The 14,210-nt window shown below is 41.4% G+C and overlaps 1 protein-coding gene and 1 long non-coding RNA gene across 41 annotated transcripts in view; one reads left to right on the forward strand and one right to left on the reverse strand.

Moving 5' to 3' along the window:
• Positions 1–500: 500 nt before the first annotated feature.
• LOC145521030 (uncharacterized) lies at positions 501–10,076 on the reverse strand. Its single transcript, XR_014065011.1, has 3 exons — positions 9,143–10,076; positions 5,127–5,200; positions 501–802 (listed from the first exon to the last, which is right to left on the reverse strand). It is a non-coding gene; the product is annotated as an uncharacterized LOC145521030 (long non-coding RNA).
• The window catches only part of SNX14 (sorting nexin 14), a 111,363-nt gene continuing 106,560 nt past the window's right edge, over positions 9,408–14,210 (forward strand). For 34 of the 40 annotated variants that reach the window (XR_014064989.1, XR_014064988.1, XR_014064991.1 and 31 more), the window contains exon 1: positions 9,614–9,921. Coding sequence is in view for 29 of the 40 variants with exons in the window: in XM_081528657.1 (XP_081384783.1) it covers positions 9,782–9,921 (140 nt within the window). In the remaining 11 variants the exon portion in view is untranslated. Of the gene's footprint in view, positions 9,512–9,613; positions 9,922–10,082; positions 10,495–14,210 lie in introns of those variants that run through there. The other 6 variants (XM_081528666.1, XM_081528667.1, XM_081528670.1 and 3 more) reach the window with 3 other exon arrangements.

Below are 14,210 nucleotides of genomic sequence, written 5' to 3' on the forward strand. Positions count from 1 at the left end.
GATCCTTTGCCTATTCTTAAGGCCCTCTTCCAAGTATTAAAACTTTTTTTTTGGCTGCAGTATGTTACTTGGAGGATCTAAGTTTCTCAACCAGGGATTGAACACAGGCCACGACAGTGAAAGCAAATCCTAAACAGTGGACTGCCAGGGAACTCCCCCTTAAAACCATTTTTAATAGGCTTTATTATATTAAGTATTGCTTAGTTGGTATCACTGGAGAAACTGACTTTCAGGGTTTTGGATACCAAAAATCTTGGCTAAGTTTTCAGCTAGTGTACCTAGACTCTTTAGAAGTGATGGAGATAAGACCCACTAATCTCTTTCATTTATAGTGGCTTTCACATTCCACTAAGACTGATGTAGCCTGTGTTATATTCACTTGTATATAAACTTAGAGAAGTATAGGTTGTTAAAAGACTGAATGTCTCAACAATTTCAATTTCAATGACTTCATAGATACTCCCTCTTATTTCCCCAAGAGTTCTAGGTGAAAAACAGTATTTTTTTCTTAAATCATTGAGATATTTAATGAAAGGAACTGTGAGCACACATAAATAAAACCTCTTTGGTTCTGAGTTTTCTGTAAAAAGTGAAGTGAAGTTGCTCAGTCGTGTCTGACTCTTTGCAATCCCATGGACTGTAGCCTACCAGATAACTCCATCCATGGGATTTTCCAGGCAAGAATACTGGAGTGGGTTGCCATTTCCTTCTTCAGAAGATCTTCCTGATCCAGGGATAGAACCCTGGTCTCCCGCATTGTAGGCAGATGCTTTACCGTCTGAGCCACCAGGGAAGCTCTCATCTGTAAAAAGAGATGCTGTTCAATTGTGATGTTGAGTTGGCCAAGAAGTTTGAGTTTTCCCCCAAGATCTTACAGAGAAACTCAGACGAACTTTTTGGCTAACCCAGTATTTTGTGAGCTTACATTCTTCTATGAGATACATCTTGTGTTTAAAAAAAAAATACTCTGCCTAGAGGATTTTTTGCTTCATTTACACATTTTTTGTGAAGGCTTAGTTTTACAAAATACAGGAAACGTACATTACTGATCATTTGGCCAGTAATACCTTATATGTTATGAACATTTCCTGGCACATTTTTATGATACTTAGTTGTTACCTGAGAGAGGGTAAGACAAATCTTTCTTTTTTTAAAAAAAATTTAAAGCTGTATGTTCTGAGGAGGAAAACTATCAAGCCCTATATAGTTCACAGAGCATTATTCAAATTATCCCCAAATACCCTAAATTACTCTTAACATTTTATTAGTTAAGAGTCAACCTGTGTAACATATCAGTCAAAATGAGCAGTATGGTGTAAGGCTGTTAACCTGATCAGGAAGAGAGTGTAACTGCAAAACCAGCCTCCCAAATTTGATACTGATACTGATTTATGTATTTTCTAGAAATTATAGAGTGTAAATGTTCTTGTAAGCATCAGCAATCTCCTCTTCCTGCCCATCCCCAGTAAACTGTCTTTAACATCATGTATTAATATTTTATTGTCAGAATGAAGCATTTTATTGCGCCTTTTCCTAGGGAGTTTGGTGGTTTGGGAATGATAACCCTTTTAAGTTGATTTTCCTCTCTCCTCTGTTTTCAGGAACTGTTCACAGGATACCAGTAGCCCGATAATGAAAATTGTATTTTTTACAAGCTTTAAAGAATTAATGGTCCAGTGATTTAGGACTTGGCAATTTCACTGCTTGGGTTCGATCCCTAGTCAGGGAATTAAGGTCCCAAAAGCAGCCCTGCACGACTAAAAAGGGTTAAAAAAAAAAAAATTTGGCCTCCCTGTGTGGCATGTGGGGTCTTAGCTTCATGACCAGGATCACACCCTCAACCCCTGCACTGGAAACACAGAGTCTTAACCATTGGACCTCCGGGCAAGTCCCCCCAAAACTTTCACTTTTCTGACACCCTGAATCACTCTCCTTGGAAAGTTTCCTTGGTGCTTTGCTGGTTCTCTCTGTGACTATCTTGTTCTTATCTGTTCTATTGCCCTTTTTTCTTCTATACTTGTTCCTTTGATCTCAACTATTATTTCCAACTTCATGTCACATCTGTGTGGACTCCTGCTCTGCTTTAATGTCAGGACTTGATTAATCTGTGTTATACGCAGGTTTGCCTTTTCAGGTCTTTGCTCTACACGTTAGAGTGCTTTGCTGTCAGTGGTTATATACTGTTAACTTATTACACGGTTACATTTGATGACATGTTACTGAATAAGCCTAAAAATCTTCTCTATCCAAGTCCTCCCATACCCTTTGAGAAGTTCATGTCTGAACTTTGTATTTACAAATACTTTAAGCGGTTCCAGATTTATAAGTGGCACATTATAATCACTCTCCATATCTCTACAATAGCACTGTCTAGTAGAAGTAAACTGCAAGCCATATATGTAAAGTAAAATTTTATAATTTGGCCTGAGCTTATCCTTCTAGTCTTAACTTTCCGTTGGTATTGCCTTGTAAACAAACTGCTAGCATTGTCTTTCTTTGGTGCACTTCACATTTCTGGTATCTTACTAATGGGTGTCCCCACCGTACCCTTCTAAGCCAAGTGCTCAAAAATCCTCTTAAGCAAAAACAGTGAAGTCTCCTTGCTGCAGGTGAATTAAAATGATCACAAAGTATCCCCGAGGAACATGTACAGTTAGAACAACAAAAATCTTGGCTTTCTGGAGCTAATACAAGGCCACTAGCTGATTTTTCTTCCTTTATTGCTCGTGCTACATGTTTGTAACAGCTATTTATGTATAAGTCAAAACCCCAAATTTATCAACCTCTGCTTGAAGGTAACTTTAGGAGCAAAACTGTGTTGAACTATCTGACAATATTTGCGAATATGGTATTTCTGTGCTTCATAATTGCAAGAAGAATCTTCAGAAACATTAAAGTTATATTTACTGTTACCACTATCCTTCAAATTCATTTTCTATCAAAAGTGTTACGTGTTCATTACCATTTCCCATCCTCTGCTGTTACCAAAATTTTTACTATTTACTGTTTCATAGGCTGCTTTACGGGGCTTCCCTGGTGACTCAGTAAAGAATCTGCATGCAATGCAGGAGACTAGGGTTCGATCCTTGGGTGGGGAAGATCCCCTGGAGAAGGGAATAACAACCCACTCCAGTATTCTTGCCTGGAGAATCCATCCCATGGAGAGAGGAGTCTGGCAGGCTACAGTCCATGGCGTTGCAGAGTCAGACATGACTGAGCAAGCTAAGCGCTTGTGCTGCTAGTGGTAAAAGGCTATGAAACTTGGCAGATTGAATAAATAGGCTTAAACTAATTTAGGGATAATACGTGAGCTATTATCAACATTTGAAAATCCAGTACATGTAAAGGTCTATTTAGGTAGGTGTTGTTTGTTGTTTCTTAACTCTGCTGCTGCTGCTAAGTTGCCTCAGTCGTGTCCGACTCCGTGCGACCCCATAGACGGCAGCCCACCAGGCTCCGCCGTCCCTGGGATTCTCCAGGCAAGAATACTGGAGTGGGCTGCCATTTCCTTCTCCAGTGCATGAAAGGGAAAAGTGAAAGTGAAGTCGCTCAGTCGTGTCCGACTCTTAGTGACCCCATGGACTGTAGCCTACCAGGCTCCTCCATCCATGGGATTTTTCAGGCAAGAGTACTGGAGTGGGGTGCCATTGCCTTCTCCAAGGCTTTACAAAAATTGCTCCAGTCTTGCCATCAGTGTTTCTGTGGGCATTCTTGGAGAAGCTTTCTTAGTCTTCGGAAATACAGAACTGAAAGTGAGCTGTTTTTTTTTTTTTTTTTTTTAAGTTATATGGCTTGGTGTTTTTTGAAACAGAAGAGAAGTGCTCACTGAACATCTGGATAATTCGATTATATTGAATAAATACATATCTTGAACTGTTTTCACAAAATCGAAGCATATAGGCCATATGACTTTGATAATGCTCAGAATTCAGACTGTTTTGAAATGTGTTCTGCGCTAAAAACAAACTAAATTTAAGTGGTAATTCAATATATAGGACAATTTTCAAATAGTTTCAATAAAAACTTCCAAAATTACTTAACTGTTCAAGATTTCTATTTAGATACTGTATGGAGGTTTTTTTTGTTGTTGTTAATGTTTTTATTGGAATCAGTTTACCAAATACAATATAGTTTTTATCTATATGAGAGGAATATAAAAATTTATTGTAATTATTTGTTAGCAACCTTACTAGAATTTCCTGGAGAAGGAAATGGCAACCCACTCCAGTACTCTTGCCTAGAAAATCCCATAGACGGAGGAGCCTGGTGTCCATGGTGTCGCAAAGAGTTGGACACGACTGAGCGACTTCACTTACTAGAATTGGAATTGAATCTTCACAATTCTGAACCAACCCTAGTTGCATGGTGGTTTATATGTACCATGTCAAAATGCTTTAGTTTTGATATTTTAGAAAACAGCTACTGAGAGATAAGAGGAATGATTACAAAGGCTTTCCAAAATATTTTCAAGTTACTGAAGTCAGTTGAAAGCTATATTTAAATATCTGAATATAGTTAGCATTTTTCTTTTTATGAAAGCCATTGTCTAGTCAACATAAGAAATAAGGTGGAGTGTTACTTATTTAAAGGAAAACTAACTTTTAAAAAACTTCAGTTAGACAAGAAAACATTGACCATCTTATATGAAGAACAGCAGTATTAGATTATAAGGGCCTTTTCCAATCTTTAATATTTACCAACAGGCGTGCGTGTGTCCTCAGCCATGACTGACTCTTTGTGATTCCATGGACTGTAGCCTGTCAGACTCCTCTTTGCATGGAATTTTCTGGGCAAGAATACTAGAGTGGGCTGCTCTTTCCTACTCCAGGGCATCTTCCCAACCCAGGGATCAAACTCATGTCTCTTCCATCTGCTGCATTGACAGGTGGATTCTTTACCACTAATGCCACCTGGAAAACCCTATCAACAGGCTGGTGAATATATTGTCATTTTCTAACCAGTTAATTTATATTTTCTGAAGTTATGACCTATTAACATCAAAGTGAGGTTTGAGAGGATGGTTATTCCAGCATATCTTAGAAATAAGATGACAAACATGAAGTGTTTAATTTTTGGTGCTAAGAAACATGAGACAGCTCAGAATTTCAAGCTTAGATAGCTTTTACCTAGAGTATTTCTTTGATCCACTGGTTCTGTAAAGTAGTAGTTCTTCATATCTTACCGTTGGATATCTTCATGACTGCATGAAAAAGTGGGGGTTGGTTAAATACAAAAGTAGCTGCATTTTGACATCTTGAACTCCCATCGAAAAGTCCCTTAATGCTATTCCTTCAATTGCATATTCTCCATTGTAATGAGTTCTTTCTTTTGAAAACCAAGGAAGGGAACATTTCATGAGGTATAGAAGGCAGATTAATCCTTTTACAGGTATTATCGTGTCCAGAGGTTGATACATAGGGATAGGTTGTAGGGAAATGAGGCTATTATGTAAAATTAAGACTAAAAGTAACATTAAAAATGCCACAAAAGGTAAAACAAGAACGTTGATCCTTTGAGATTTGGTGGGGGGGGCAGGGGCGGGGAACTGGGGTTGGAAATGCCAATCCTGTGATAGGAGAACATACTCCAAATTACAGGAGGCAGCTGTGAGAGGGAGAGGCTGAAATGGCTCCAAGGGGTAAGTATTGCTTTATCCTTTCCCTTACACACTCAGATGCCACACAAATAATGGCCCTCTACAGTTAAAATCTGGTGTATATTCAGGGTCATCAGAGTTAAGTAGGCCTAGTCACAAGGGATTCAAGTAGTCAACGCCATCTTTTCAAATTTCTGAAGCATTTTAAATACTTTGCCTTGTGCTGCACCACTTCTGAAAATTAAGTGAAAGCAAAGAGATAAATCCTTGTATGCGCAAATTATTATCTTCCTTGAGGACTTTATTGATTATCAATCATTTGAAAATTTCCCTTTCCCAGCACCTGTCATTAAAAAAAAAGCTATTACAGCCTTTATATATAAATATGCTCTGTATGATACATTATTTTTCTTATGTGACATGTCTCCTTCACTAGATTGTAAGCGTTGGGAGGTCAGCAAGAAAGCATCTAAATCATTTTATCTGCCACCACATTTAGTACAGTGCCTTACATTTATTTGGTAATTAATAAACATTAAAATGGAGATATTGTAGTTTGATGTTTATGAGCCCTTTAGATGAATGCATTATTAACCATTTACTATTTATAGTTTGAGAATGTACCACTAGCATATGTGATAACTGGCATTTATAAAAAGTTTATGCCTTTAATTGTCCTGGCTCTCCACAACTAACATTAGTCTGGAGTAGCACTGTCTAGTAGAAATATAGCACAAGCCACATTTGCAATTTTCTACTTGCTATATTACAAAAGTAAGAAACATAGGTTAATTTTTAGCCCATCATTTCCAAAATACCATTTAACATGTAATCAACTTTTGAAAGTTGAGAAGGTTTATACTCGTTTTCATATTAAGCCTTCAAAATCTGATGTCTATTTTGCACTTACAGCACATCTCTTCAAACTAGCCACATTTCAAGTGTTCAATAGCAAGATAATGGGTAGTGGCTACAGTACTGCACAGTGCAGGTCTAGAACTCGAGGGCAGGCAACAAACTTTTGGACTTCAGTTTCCAAGCTATCTCACAGCTTTGATTTTATGTCATTGTCATTTTAGGTTGTTACAGTCCAAATAAAGCTAATTGGTTTGGCTTTTTTGTTAGATTAATAAATCCATAAAACAGTTTTTGTATTAAGCATTGTAGAAGGACATTTAATAGCCACTTCCTACCCAATTAAATCTCTTAAGACTTCTGAGGAATGTAACTTAGAGTTGAGGATGTTGGGTTTGAGATACACCAAGTTAACTGTGCTCAATGAAACTGCTAGTAGAAGGTGAAGCTGATTTCCAAACCAGGATTGATTATAGATATCCCATATCCTCACTAGGAAGTTCATATCTTTTTTTTTTTTAGTATTTGGCTTCTTCTGGGGTCCCAACATGTGGGATCTTAGTTGTAGCATGTAGGATCTAGCCTCCTCCAGGGATCGAACCCTAGCCCCCTGCATTGGGAGTGCAGAGTCTTACCCACTGGACCACCTAGGAAGTTCCCAGGAAGTTCATATCTTTTAATAAAGAGTTAGGAAAAAAATCTTAAGCTCTGTGTATGACTGCCGACATGGATGAAATGAAGGCAAAGTTGCTCATGGACTATACAGTCCATGGGATTCTCCAGGCCAGAATGCTTAAGTGGGTACCGTTCCCTTCTCCAGGGATTGAACCCACGTCTTCCACACTGGGGATGGATTCTTTACCAGCTGAGCCACCAGGGAAGCAGACATGGATACTAGGCCATAATGTAAAGAAAAAACATTTAATGGAGTAAAAATCTTATTTCATTAAGTTTGATCCATAGGAATTTTTTTCTTCTTTTAGAGTATGGATTTTTATAGTTTTCTTATAGCAGGAATTTGTTTTTACTCTTTCCTTTTCTGAGCATAAGAGCAATATGAAAATTTAAATTTTGTCTATTGTCTAATCAGCTTATATTCTAATTGCTCCTGCAAAGAAAACCATATGGGAAAGGAGTTGGATGTTAAGATGTCTAATTTGAAAGAACAAAATATTTTATTATTAAAATGTAGTGGCTCTCTGTGAAAAATTGAACAGGAATTTCAGATGAGCTTACAAATATAGAAGCAAATTTTTTAAACAGAAAAAAATGGCAATATAATTCCTGAAAAGTTTAATGAAGTAACTTACACAAGTATAAAGTACTCAAGTCCACAGTAGGCACTTGATACATGTAGATTAATTCAACATACACCTTTTATTTATACTTCAGTTTAGCCCTAGAATGTTCATATAAATGAGAGGTTATGTGAATTTATGGTTGTGGTGGGGGAAGGATAGTTAGGGACTTTTGAAAGATCATGACACACTGCTATATTTAAAATGGATAACCAATAAGGAACCTATTGTATAGCACATGGAACTCGGCTCAATGTTAGGTGCCAGCCTGGATGGGAAAGGGTTTGTAGGAGAATGGATACATGTATATTATGGCTGAGTCCCTTCCCTGTTCACTACCACAACAGTGTTAATTAGTTAAAATTAGTTATACCCCAATACAAAATAAAAAGTTTAAAATTTGGTAATAAAAACAAGAGGGGTTATAGGTAGTTGACACCAAAAAAAAAAAAAAAGGCTGAAAATGAAATTTAATTACATACCTCAAAATATTTTTAAAAAGCACTAAGCTTTCCAATGATGTTACAGAGTAGTCTTACAGTGTATATGATGTGAGCTTAAATAATACCAAAAGATGAGGATCAGTGAAATTGATACTTTTATATCCCATTGTGGAACTGGTAAACCATTCTAGGTAGGATTTTGACAGTTTGTACCATGTTCTTACTCTGATTCAGCAATTTTATTGATGTTGATTCTAAAAGGATTAGAAATGTGTGTAATTTGTGATCAAGGTTAGTAATATCAGTGAAATAGCACTAATAGATGCTACGTTGGAAGCAAAATAATGCATAAAGATGATCCATGCATTCGGAATAACATGGGAACATATTAAGCTGTCCATACACCTTTTTATATTTTTAAAAAAAATTTCTGAACATTCTGTCTCTGCACTTTGAAGGCTCACACTCCGAAGAAAGAAAAAAAGGCAGCAGGAAAACCGGCTCTGGAGTTATAATAGTTGCAAGCCTGGTTTCGCTAGCTGTATAATTCTGAGCAATTTACTTTCTGCCTTAGTAATGTCAGTAATCTAGCCGTAAAATTGGAGAAACCAGAGTACCTATATCAAGGAGTTCAATGTGTGAAGGGTAAACTGCGCACCGCCTAATTAAATATTATTACGATACTGTCTTCCTGCATCTGTCAGTAGCAGAGAAAAAGGAAATTAAAATTGAGAAATGTGATGACTTGGTAAAGCGAAAGCCCCGAGAGACTCTATTGAGGGATTTAACCTGCCAAGCTGTATCACCCCAACACACGCTTTGGTTAGGCCCGCGGGGCTGCTGTGCACACTGATGTCTACCTCGCCCGTGAGCACGTAAAAGATGCTTCCTCGCAGACGTGGTGACCCGGTGGGTTTGACTCTTCCATGTTCCAGGGTTGTCTTACTCACCCGCGCGCGGCCCGTGCAAAATAAGGGCTGAGAGGTGTACCCCCCTCCTCCCCTTGGGGCGTCGCGCAAATCTTGGACCTGTCCCCACGCAGAGCGGAGACTATGCAGAGGAGGCGTGCAGAGCGCTGGGGGCGCGCGTCCCAGAGACTACAGTCCCCAGCGGCCCCGAGCTCGGGGAGTATCGCAGGCAGGGCCCGGTGGCTGCAGGGGGCTGCAGTTTCTCCTGTGCTCGGGCACAACCTTCTGTTTCTTCTCTGCCATACAGGCGGTTACTGGGTGCTGCAGCTTCCCCCCGATTTCTGCAAAGGGTCGGCCGCCGGGGAACGGGACTCTCCACTGGAGGCCGGCGCGTGGGCCCGGACCAGAAGGGTAAGCGGTGCGATCAGATGGGCCTTGCGCCGCCGGGTGACGTCGGACACGTCTTGCGGCTGTCTCCGCAGGCCGACGGGGGCGTGGCCGCGCACGCGCGGCGGGGCTCGTGGGCGGGGCTTTGGGCGGCTGCAGCCGGCTGACTGTCCGCCGGTAGCCGGCGGTCAGGGTCCGCGATCCGGCCCCGCGGGGTGGAGACGCAGGCGATAGATGGGGGTCGCCTAGACCTCGGCCTCAGTCTTTAGTACAGCTTCAGCCACGCCGACGAATATGGCGCCCTGGGTGCGGACGATGGGGGAGAAGCTGAAGCAGCGTCTGCGACTGGACGTGGGACGCGAGATCTGTCGCCAGTACCCGCTGTTCTGCTTCCTGCTGCTCTGCCTCAGCGCCGCCTCCCTGCTCCTCAACAGGTAAGGCGGCGGCGCAGGGGCGGCGGGCAACTCACCTCCCCTCCCCCCCCGCGCCGCGAAGCTGCGGGCTCAGGCCGTGTTACATCGCTGCGCAGAGACCGTCGGGCTGCGTAGCTGCGGGACGTGGGGCGGGCTGCGGGGGCCTCTGGGAGAGCGGCCCGGGGGAGCAGGGCGGGGCGCCGGGCCCGGAAGTGCGGGCGGGTGGGCTCGGGTGTCCTGGGTCCTAAGCCCTCGCTCGTCAACGACCCGGCCGCGAGTCTTCCCTTGTTTTCACCCATTTCTTAAAACCTGGGCTTCCGTCGTCTGTGCTTTTCGGAGGAAAAAAAATCTTTCAGGGCGGTCGGGTCAGCTGACGGAGGACGGTTGCAAGGTCCGGTCGCGGTCTGTTTTTGACTGACTTCCCCTCGCTTCTCCCCGCCCCGCGCGCACACGCCCACCCTGTATGAAGCGCCTAGGCTTTCTCCTACAACCGAGTGGTGGTGGTTACAACACCGCAAAGATTTGTTGACTCGAAGTCAGAAAGCAAAATAGTAACTGTCATCCCTAGAATATTTCTAAAGGGAAGACTGAAAGGTAAAATTGGTTAATTTCGTTGACATTTTGAAAGCGGAAGGTTCTGCCTCTGAACTAAACTGGTCGATGTCCTTCATTCTGTTGTTCCTAGAAGCGGTAGCGATGAAATAGGTGGTAGAGGCGAAATTATTTCAGAATAATTCCAGATTTGCTTTTGGTGGAAAGACATGTGAGGCAGTTGTCATCGATGACACCTGCGTGTTTTCTCTCATGGTCTAAGCGTGCAACCATTGTTACTCTTTATTTGGAGATATTGGTCCCCAAGCATAGGATTGGGGAAGCTTTCATGTGAAACCTGGTAAATTGATTTTGTTCAAAGATAATCGCTTCCTGGGGTTGTGTTGAAGTTGGATTTCTTCCCTTGTCGCTTTGCTTTCTAGTTAGTTGATTCTGGGTTATATAATACTAGATTTAAACTGCGATTAATGTTATTGGAAAACGTACTTTGTGATGGTAAAATGATTTTAAGAGTATGGAGGACGTGGAATCCTTAAGAGAGTGGAAGCTATTAATTACTTACTTTATCATCTGAAAAGTATTTCAAGCCAGATTAACAGGTGTAGTATGAAAGATATGCCAACTTTATATGATTGTTTTGTCTAGGCATCTTTACCTATCTTATTTGGGAGCCAGGTCAGTTTAGGTGTTCCAGGTAGGACAACTATGTAGGAACAGGTTGAACTAGATTTCTGAGGTTTTCAACTTAATCATAGCATCCAGCATCTGCATTATTAAGGAGTCATAGGATAGCATCAGTGTCTTTATAACATCTGAACTCTGTACTCTATTTGTATTATGCAAAGAAAGAAGGAAGTAACACCTGTTATCTCTGAGTGGTTGGATTTATGAATGAGATTGTTTTTGTATACATGGCACCATTGGGGGTGTAGCTGTGGAGCTAGAAAAATGAGAAGATATTCTTAGTACATATTTTCAAAAACATGATTTTTATACAGGCATTTTGCCCGAGTCCTGCTCCAGCTGGTCCAGGGGTTCCCTCAGGATGGACAGCGTCGGCAGAGAAAATGAAGTCTCTCGCTCAAAGCACTGGGCTGCATGTTTATTTTAAGCATCAGGTTTTCTTTTATACTTTTACAAAAGCATTAGGTCAGAGGTATGACATTTTCAGTTTCCCCTCACCCATATTTAGTTCAGTTCAGTCGCTCACTCGTGTCCGACTCTTTGCGACCCCATGAATTGCAGCACGCCAGGCCTCTCTGTCCATCACCAACTCCCGGAGTCTACCCAAACCCATGTCCATTGAGTCGGTGATGCCATCCAACCATCTCATTCATCCTCTGTCGTCCCCTTCTCCTCCCGCCCCCAATCCTACCCAGCATTAGGGTCTTTTCCAATGAGTCAACCCTTCGCATGAGGTGGCCAAAGTATTGGAGTTTGAGCTTCAACATCAGTCCTTCCAATGAACACCCAGGATTGATCTCCTTAAGGAAGGATTGATTGGATCTCCTTGCAGTCCAAGGGACTCTCAAGAGTCTTCTCCAACACCACAGTTCAAAAGCATCAATTATTCAGCGCTCAGCTATCTTCACCGTCCAACTCTCACAACCATACATGACCACTGGAAAAACCATAGCCTTGACTAGACTGACTTTTGTTGGCAAAGTAATGTCTCTGCTTTTAAATATGCTATCTAGGTTGGCCATAACCTTCCTTCCAAGGAGTAAGCATCTTTTAATTTCATGGCTGCAGTCACCATCAGCAGTGATTCTGGAGCCCAAAAAAATAAAGTCTGACACTGTTTCCACTGTTTCCCCATCTATTTCCCATGAAGTGATGGGACCAGATGCCATGATCTTAGTTTTCTGAACGTTGAGCTTTAAGCCATCTTTTTCACTCTCCTCTTTCACCTTCATCAAGAGGCTCTTTAGTTCTTCTTCACTTTCTGCCATAAGGGTGGTGTCATCCGCATATCTGAGGTTATTGATATTTCTCCCAGCAATCTTGATTCCAACTTGTGTTTCTTCCAGCCCAGCGTTTCTCATGATGTACTCTGCATATAAGTTAAATAAGCAGGGTGACAATATACAGCCTTGACGTACTCCTTTTCCTATTTGGAACCAGTCTGTTGTTCTATGTCCAGTTCTCACTGTTGCTTCCTGACCTGCATACAGGTTTCTCAAGAGACAGGTCAGATGGTCTGGTATTCCCATCTCTTTCAGAATTTTCCACAGTTTATTGTGATCCACACAGTCAAAGGCTTTAGCATAGTCAATAAAGCAGAAATAAATGTTTTTCTGAAACTCTCTTGCTTTTTCGATGATCCAGCGGATATTGGCAATTTGATCTCTGGTTCCTCTGCCTTTGCTAAAACCAGCTTGAACATCTGGAAGTTCACGGTTCACGTATTGCTGAAGCCTGGCTTGGAGAATTTTGAGCATTCCTTTGCTAGCATGTGAGACGAGTGCAATTGTGTGGTAATTTGAGCATTCTTTGGCATTGCCTTTCTTTGGGATTGGAACGAAAACTGACCTTTTCCAGTCCTGTGGCCACTGCTGAGTTTTCCAAATTTGCTGGCATATCGAGTGCAGCACTTTCACAGCATCACCTTTGAGGATTTGAAATAGCTCAACTGGAATTCCGTCACCTCCACTAGCTTTGTTCGTAGTGATGCTTTCTAACGCCCACTTGACTTCACATTCCAGGATGTCTGGCTCTAGGTGAGTGATCACACCATCGTGATTATCTGGGTCGTGAAGATCTTTTTTGTACAGTTCTTCTGTGTATTCTTGCCATCTCTTCTTAATATCTTATGCTTCTGTTAGGTCCATACCATTTCTGTCGTTTATCGAGCCTATCTTTGCATGAAATGTTCCTTTGGTATCTCTAATTTTCTTGAAGAGATCTCTAGTCTTTCCCAATCTGTTGTTTTCCTCTATTTCTTTGCACTGATCACTGAGGAAGACTTTCTTCTCTCTCCTTGCTATTCTTTGGAACTCTGCATTCAGATGGGAATATCTTCCCTTTTCTCCTTTGCTTTTCGCTTCTCTTCTCTTCCCAGCTACCTGTAAGGCCTCCTCAGGCAGCCATTTTGCTTTTTTGCATTTCTTTTCCATGGGGATTTTCTTGATCCCTGTCTCCTGTACAATGTCACGAACCTCTGTCCATAGTTCATCAGGCACTCTGTCTATCAGGTCTAGTCCCTTAAATCTATTAGTCACTTCCACTGTATACTCATAAGGGATTTGATCTAGGTCATACCTGAATGGACTAGTGGTTTTCCCTACTTTCTTCAATTTAAGTCTGAATTTGGCAATAAGCAGTTCATGATCTGAGCCACAGTCTGCTCCTGGTTTTGTTTTTGCTGACTGTATAGAGCTTCTCCATCTTTGGCTGCAAAGAATATAATCAATCTGATTTTGGTGTTGACCATCTGGTGATGTCCATGTGTAGAGTCTTCTTTTGTGTTGTTGGAATAGGGTGTTTGCTATTACCAGTGCGTTCTTGTGGCAAAACTCTATTAGCCTTTGCCCTGCTTCATTCTGTACTCCAAGGCCAAACTTGCCTGTTACGCCAGGTGTTTCTTAACTTCCTACTTTTGCATTCCAGTCCCCTATAATGAAAAGGACATCTTTTTTGGGTGTTAGTTCTAGAAGGTCTTGTAGGTCTTCATGGAACCGTTCAACTTCAGCTTCTTCGGTGTTACTGGTCGGGGCATAGACTTGGATTACCGTGATATTGAATGATTTGCCTTGGAA

This window comes from Giraffa tippelskirchi, chromosome 9 (assembly GCF_054371585.1).
Source record: "Giraffa tippelskirchi isolate mGirTip1 chromosome 9, T2T-mGirTip1v1.2.pri, whole genome shotgun sequence".
In the NCBI taxonomy this organism is placed as follows: Eukaryota; Metazoa; Chordata; class Mammalia; order Artiodactyla; family Giraffidae; genus Giraffa; species Giraffa tippelskirchi.